A 7,026-nucleotide genomic window follows, 5' to 3' on the forward strand; every position below is an offset into this window, starting at 1 on the left:
CCCTCTGTAGCGGTGGAAGAATCATTCTGCTGAGGGTTTTCTTCAGCAGTAACGGCAGATGGAGTCAAAGCGGACACAGGGAGAATGTCCAAAGTCAGAGCGGCAGGAGGAGTAGGAGTGATCCGAGAAGACGCAATCTCCTGACATTCATCAAATATCCCCTCGGCAGCGGTTGAGTCCGGATCGATATAAACACCAGGAGGGTCAATATCCAGATCCTTATCAACATCATCAGGGGTAGAGCCAGTTTGACCCTCATCCGGGATGCGATTGGCGTAACCCTCTTGGAACCCCTGGGCATATCTGAGGGCCCCGACTCTAGAGAATCGAGCGTGCAGAGCTAGCATACCACCATTTACCCTGCTGATGGTATCAAGTAGAGCGTTGCGCTCGTCCAGGGACCTCTTCTCAAAGGCCATCCGAGCGGACTGCTCGTCATTCAGAAAGTGAAGCAGTTCTTCCTTCTCGGCCCGAAGGGATTCCCGTTCGGTCTGCCAGATACTCTTTTCAAGCTGGAGAGCATTCCTCTCATCCTGAAGAGAGTCGGTTTCCCTCTTTAGCAAATCCCTCTCTTTTTCAGTTTTACTGAGTTGAACCATCAACCCGGTCTTCTGAGCAGCTAAGTTGTCGTTCTCCTTGTTCGCTACGCTAAGGCTGTCAGAGAGAGCGCGGACCTAGGCATTCACCTGCTCAACTTGTTTTTGCATAGCCATCATCCCGTACAAGGTTTGTAGAGATATACAGGACAACTGGTTAAGCCGAGCAGATGGTTAGAAGAAGATAAGTGGCAAGAGTATGTAAAGATTTATCGACTAAGGGGTAGAAGTTACCTCCATAGCGGACAAGGGGAATCGGCTGAACACTTCCCTCTGAGATAGACCTTTGGCTACCTCGATGTCCTTGGGAGTCCACATACTCCTGTAGTAGGCCATCGCGGTCTGACCATCTTTGAACATGGTCTCGGTCGGCTTCACAGACGATCCGTCTGTTCGGATGAAGCGAGGGCTCCATGGCGCCGTTCCTGAAGCGGAGGCTTGCCCAAAAGGGGTGGGGGGCCTAGCTTGAGGAGGTCTCGCCAGGGAAATCACATTCGGCTCAGAGGGCTTAACCCTCTGAGACAAGGGAACGTCATCCATGCTCAGAGCACTGTCAGGTTGATGCCTTTTTCCTCTGGCCTTTTCCCGTGCGGAAGCAGCAGTAGAGCCAGGAGGATTGTTGGCAGAGAGGGCAACGTTCGGGCTGGCAGTCGCCGTGTTAGCTACCAAGTCAGCAGCCGTCGCGGATGGATCGGTGGAAGGAGTGGTGTCAGAAAGAGTAGCGGAGGAAGATGCTGAAGCCGGTGAGGAGATTGACGCAGGAGTGATAGCAGGCCTGGGGGCAGATTTCTTCCTACCGAAGGAAGGGATCTGGAGTTGGCTCATTGTCTTGCCGAGGACTGAGATGTCGAGGAGATTATCTGAGGTGAGAAGGTCCGAGCAAGAGGGAACGTTGGTCAGAACGTACCGTTTCAAGTAGTTATCCCTATCCCTGCACACACTGTAGCTCAAGTCATCACAAGGAATACCTAAGGAATGGCACAAGAAAGAACAAAAACGAGGAATGCAGATCTCGCAAGGACAGTCACTCTTATGGTTTTTATATTTCTTGTAAAAAGAGACAGAGCACTCTCCGAAAGCGCTTGGGATAGGGAAACCCTCCGCAGCTGGAGAGAACCAGGCTCCCCTAACCCCAGTGATGTTTTTCCTCCAGCCTTTCTCAGATTTGATCTTATCCGTGCAGATAGACCTCTTCTCAATGGGGAAAAAGTGGTAGAATGGTTCGTCAGTTCTGATCTTGCTGACCTTGTAATAGAGGAGGAGATCTACGAGGTCCAGATCCAGACCTCTGTCACGAATCAGGAGTAGCATAACGGATAAAATCCTAAGGAAATTGGGGTTTACTTGTAAAGGGGAAAGATTTAGCTTGTTAAAAACATAGCAAAAGAAAGGATGTAGAGGCAATCTAAGGAGATTGAGATGGAGGAGTGAAAACAAGGCCTCGCCGGGAAGAAGGACAGTACCGGTTCTAATATTCACTTCCCGGGGGCAGTTTCTAATTTCTACATCATAAGGAAGTTGAAGTTTCATGCGAAGAACGTCTAGATCTACTGTCATGGTGTGAGTGGATGAGGATTTTGGGGAGAGGAAAGAAGTCTTCCAAAAGAAAAATGCAAATGAAACTAACCTTAGAGAGTGAAAACGGCAGAGAAGTATTGCAAAGCCACCGGAAGGAAGATCTTTCGCAAGAGATCGCCGGAGAAGATTCAAGCAGCAAAAGGTGAGATGGAGACGGTAAAGAGGATCGATGGAGAGTTGACGGGGCTTATAAAGACGAGATAAGCCTGAGAGCCGAGGAGTCAGGAAAGCGATGGGTTGTCTTTTTGAATCTCGAAGCGCCGACCCCTAGAACTAACCGTCTATTCTCCCACACGATCTCCTCGAGCGGTCAGGTCATCATCAGCAGCCTCTAATAATTACCCCCTAATCAATAAGGGGTAATTATGGGGGCAGTTGAGGATGCGGCAAGTGGCATGGGCCGGATATGGATCGCGGAAACGAGATCGGGTCGAATGATTGAAGAAGGATCCATGTCAAAGCACCCTGGAGTGGGCCGAACGTGGGGGGTCCACCGAGGAAGGTCAAGCCCATTACAAGACCCAGCCCAGAAGGAAGAGAACTTTGGGCTGTAAGCCCAATGTAATTGGTTAACTGCAAAAGAGGGTCATGGCCTATAAATAGACCATGACGGGTGGAAAGTAGAAAGGAAGCTAGGGAGAAGAGAGAGAGAGAGAGAGTAAGAGTGAGAGAGATGAAACGGAATATTGTATCTTCAATTCATATAATATATGTTATGCTTTTGTTTGATATGAAGGAAGGAAGAGTGATGGAGGGAAGATAGGAATGAAGAAATAAATTTTATTCGTTTGGTAGAGAAGAGTGAAGGAGAGAAGAGAAAAGAGCATGAATGACTCATTATTTCTCCATCACAGATTTTCGTTCCCCGAATACGGACGGAAGAAGAGAAGAAAAAAAAACCAAGACTATTGTATAAGTTTTTGAAGTACAAACTAATAATAAACACTTTCTCTTCTCTCTCCTAACAAACAAAACAAGGTATTACCTTATTCTCTTTTCTTTCATCCAACCAAATAAAAAGAGAGAATGACACAATCTTTCCTCTCGTGATCTTTCCTTCATCTATTCTTCTTTTCCTTCCATCCAATTTCTTCCTCCCTACCAAACAAAGCATAATATATTTCATTCTTTAAAGCTAATGTCCTGCATTTTCATGGATTCTCCAACTGCTAGGTGTATCGCAGGTGTTGGGATACGAATTATTTTCCTTGATTAACAATAATTGTAGTTTTGCCAATAATTGCTGAGTTCTTTAATTTTCTTTCGTCCCCACATGGAAATAGGTCATTTAAGTGTTCAATTAGTATAGGAAAGATTTGAATGGTATTTAATTTACAAAAATATTGATTCTGTCATCAGGAAATCGGGATTCATTCTCTCTTCTCACTTTAAGAAGTGTCCATAGATACTATGGAAGACCCATTCTAAATCCATCCATGAAGATTTTCAAAAAATAATCAGAAAAGGGGGCAAGGAAATGCCCGTTCTTGTACACTATGACCACTGGATTGTAACATTGGACCAACAGTCTCTTTTTGAAATTTAGTTCTTGCTGGGCTTCCCCCATTATGGGCCTGGGCCAAGGCTTGACCTTTCGCAAGATTTCATTTTTGGGCTTCTGCAGTTCTCATTTACATCTATCACTTAAATTCAAGTGTTGCTCTGGAATAGCTTTAATTCAAATCAAAATTCATGTTATAGAAAAAATAAATGTTATTTATGTAGAGGCTCTTGCCATTGCAGGTCCAGGGAAGGGTAGATTATGTACTATTCCTATTGTTAAATTGTTTAAGCATTTGAAGCTATAGTCAACGGGTACCTAGTCCAATGATATAACGTCCTCATTTTTAAAGAGGAGGGGAGAGGGATTCAAATTTAAGTGTGGGTAAAAAGTGTGTGTTTCTTGCCATAAAAAAATATTTATCGAGAAAGTATATTATACCTTAAGGGTTCTTACGCATGGTATCCTCTCCTAATAGAATAGATATTGAAAGTATACCAAGTTATTGGTATATCTAACCAATAACGATATATCATTTACAAAAAAAATTTGTCCACTTATTTATAATCTACTTGTAAAATTAATGATAATGAGATAATATATTATAGTATTTGAAGGGATGGTAATGCTTACGTGACCCAATATCTAAAAATAGTGACTTTTGTTTTTTTTTTATAAAAAATGATAGTGCCACTGGACAATAATACCACGTGTCATTCTCCTATTTCACTATCTCTTCTCCTGTTTTAATTCCCACCAAAAGATAATGTAACCAACATTACCGCTTCTCTTGCAAACAACGCTAACTCTTCTCTTCCCTAAGCCAACAAAAAGAGTGTGTATACAATCTCCTCCTCTCTCTCTCTCTCTCCCCCACCAATATGAACCATTCCACACACATTATGATTAGCATCTCCCTCACACACTCCAACTTGATACAAATGCAGACCTAATCTTCCTTCCATCTTTCCCACCACCCAAACATGCCACTCACGGGAGAGGGTCACATCGCCGTCTTCGCCTTCCCCTTTGGCTCTCACGCTGCATCTCTCCTCACACTAGTGCACCGTTTGGCTGCCGAGGCACCCAACTTGAGATTTTCCTTCCTTAACACTGCAATGTCAAATGACAAAATCTTTTCCACAACACAAGTCAATGGTTGTAACATTAAACCATGCAACGTGGATGACGGACTCCCGGAGGGGTATGTCTTTTCTGGTAATCCGCTAGAGGCCGTGGACCATTTCCTAAAAGCAATGCCCGATAACTTTAAGAGAGGCGTGGAGGCGGTGGTGGCCGACACCGGTAAGAAGATCACTTGCTTGTTGACCGATGCATTTTTGTGGTTTGCCGGTGTGATGGCGGAGCAAATGGGGGTTCCTTGGGTGGCACTTTGGACTGCTGGTCCTTGTTCTATTGCTGTTCATGTTTATGTTGATCTCATCCGGACCACAATTGGACCAACTGGTAACCATTTCAAAATTATACATTAAGAGGACTATATTGCAATGATCTTTGGGGCTTTTACTTCATTTTTCGAATTATTCTTGTTTCAAAAAACATGTGGTGACCCATTAATTTGAGCCTGATCGAATTTCCAAATCTTAATTCTTTTTTTGACAGAGTGCACAAGTTTTCTCAAATATGTATATATAGAAGGCTTAGTCTTACGTATGTTCATACTTCATAGTCTTACCCTTTTTTCTTTTTTTATCTTTAACCCTACCTACAGACCATAATAAATCAAACAAATTTACTGCAATTGTCATAATCTTTTGTTTTGTACCATTGTAATAAAATTGTTTCGCACCATTGCTATAAAATTGTTTCTAGGAATTAATATCTAACATATTTTTCTCCGGCTTCTTGTTGACTACTTTATTGCCATAAAAACAGTCACAGAGGAAAATGCAGATAGAACCCTCGGATTCATCCCAGGATTGTCAGCAATACAAGCCAAGGATTTACCCCTTGAAGGAGTCTGTGGGGATTTAGAGCAACCACCTATGTCACGTCTCCTATATAACATGGGGATAAAAGTACCACACGCAACAGTTCTTGCACTAAACTCATTTGAAGAAATAGACCCTACCGTCACAAATGATCTCAAGTCCAAGCTACAAATGGTGCTCAATGTCGGACCATTTGCCCTAACATCACCACCACCATTGCCGAATTCCGACACGAATGGCTGCATTTCTTGGTTGGACAAACACGAGGCTGCATCAGTGGCATACCTTAGCTTTGGTACTATGGCGACACCACCCCCGAATGAGCTAATTGCATTAGGGGAGGCACTAAAAGCTAAAGGGGTTCCATTTTTATGGTCACTTAAGGACACTTCAAAGCAACATTTCCCGGAAGGTTTTCTCGAAAGCATTGGCACGCTAGGAAAGATTGTTCCATGGGCTCCTCAGCTGCTGGTCTTGGAACATCCTTCGGTTGGTGTGTTTGTGACACATTGCGGTTGGAACTCAGTGTCAGAGAGCATCTCAGGTGGCGTTCCGATGATCTGCAGATCGTTCTTCGGAGACCAAAAGTTGAATAGCAGGCTGGTGGAGGACGTTTGGAGGATTGGTGTGTGTGTTGAAGGTGGTGTCTTTGCTAAAAGTGGCACAATTAATGGTTTAGATGTAGTTTTGTCCAGTGAAAAAGGGAAGAAAATGAGAGAAAATATTGCAGTGCTAAAAGAGAGTGCTAAAATTGCTGTTGGACCAAATGGGAGCTCAACTGAAAATTTCAAAACTTTGTTAGACATAGTTAATAAGAAACCATAGTGATTAATTAATTTCCACTCTTGTAATACTAATTAGTAACTACTCCGTAAAAGATATCTCGTGCTACATTTTGGTTTTTTGGTATATCATGCATTGATTTTATAAACACATGCTTTTCATTTCAACCCACTTAATACTAAAAGCTCTAAAATGAAATTTAGATCTATAATAATAGATTGTTTAACTTTTCAGGAAAAAAAAAAAAAAAAAAACCACTATTTTGTCTTACCATAAACAAAAGCCAATTGTGACGCTCCACAATTACTGGTTGACGCAGGTGTCATTTTTTTAGTAACAGATAACATTATTTATTATAAAATTAGAAAGTTGGAAGTACACGAGTAGCGATATTTCGATCGACATAATTTCTTGACTGTATACATTAAATTAAAAATTAAAAAAAGTAAAAGATTGTACCTTTTTATATAAGATACATTAACCAGTTAAAAACATTTGGTTTCTAAAGGTATCTCTAATGAACTCTTCAAATTTGTCATATCAGCATTTTTCAATAGTCACGTCAGTATTTTATATAACCACGTCAGTTTTTTAGAATCTCCAAATTTTAGCTATC

General features: G+C 42.2%; 1 protein-coding gene across 1 annotated transcript; it reads left to right on the top strand.

Moving 5' to 3' along the window:
• The first annotated feature begins 4,658 nt into the window (after positions 1 to 4,658).
• On the top strand, positions 4,659 to 6,776 carry LOC132275940 (flavonol 3-O-glucosyltransferase F3GT2-like). Its single transcript, XM_059777151.1, has 2 exons — positions 4,659 to 5,142; positions 5,578 to 6,776. Exons 1-2 carry the CDS (start codon positions 4,659 to 4,661, stop codon positions 6,450 to 6,452), a joined length of 1,359 nt encoding a protein of 452 aa, XP_059633134.1. The 3' UTR covers positions 6,453 to 6,776.
• The last annotated feature ends 250 nt before the right edge of the window (positions 6,777 to 7,026 follow it).

Source organism: Cornus florida, unplaced genomic scaffold (assembly GCF_030987335.1).
Source record: "Cornus florida cultivar Cherokee Brave unplaced genomic scaffold, ASM3098733v1 CherokeeBrave_3.0.0_Hap2_Chr10, whole genome shotgun sequence".
NCBI lineage: Eukaryota > Viridiplantae > Streptophyta > Magnoliopsida > Cornales > Cornaceae > Cornus > Cornus florida.

Coding starts and splice junctions, on each gene's coding strand:
- LOC132275940 (XM_059777151.1), top strand. CDS start 4,659: ATGCCACTCACGGGAGAGGGTCACATCGCCGTCTTCGCCTTCCCCTTT. Junction 5,143..5,577: donor GACCACAATTGGACCAACTG/GTAACCATTTCA, acceptor AAACAGTCACAG/AGGAAAATGCAGATAGAACC.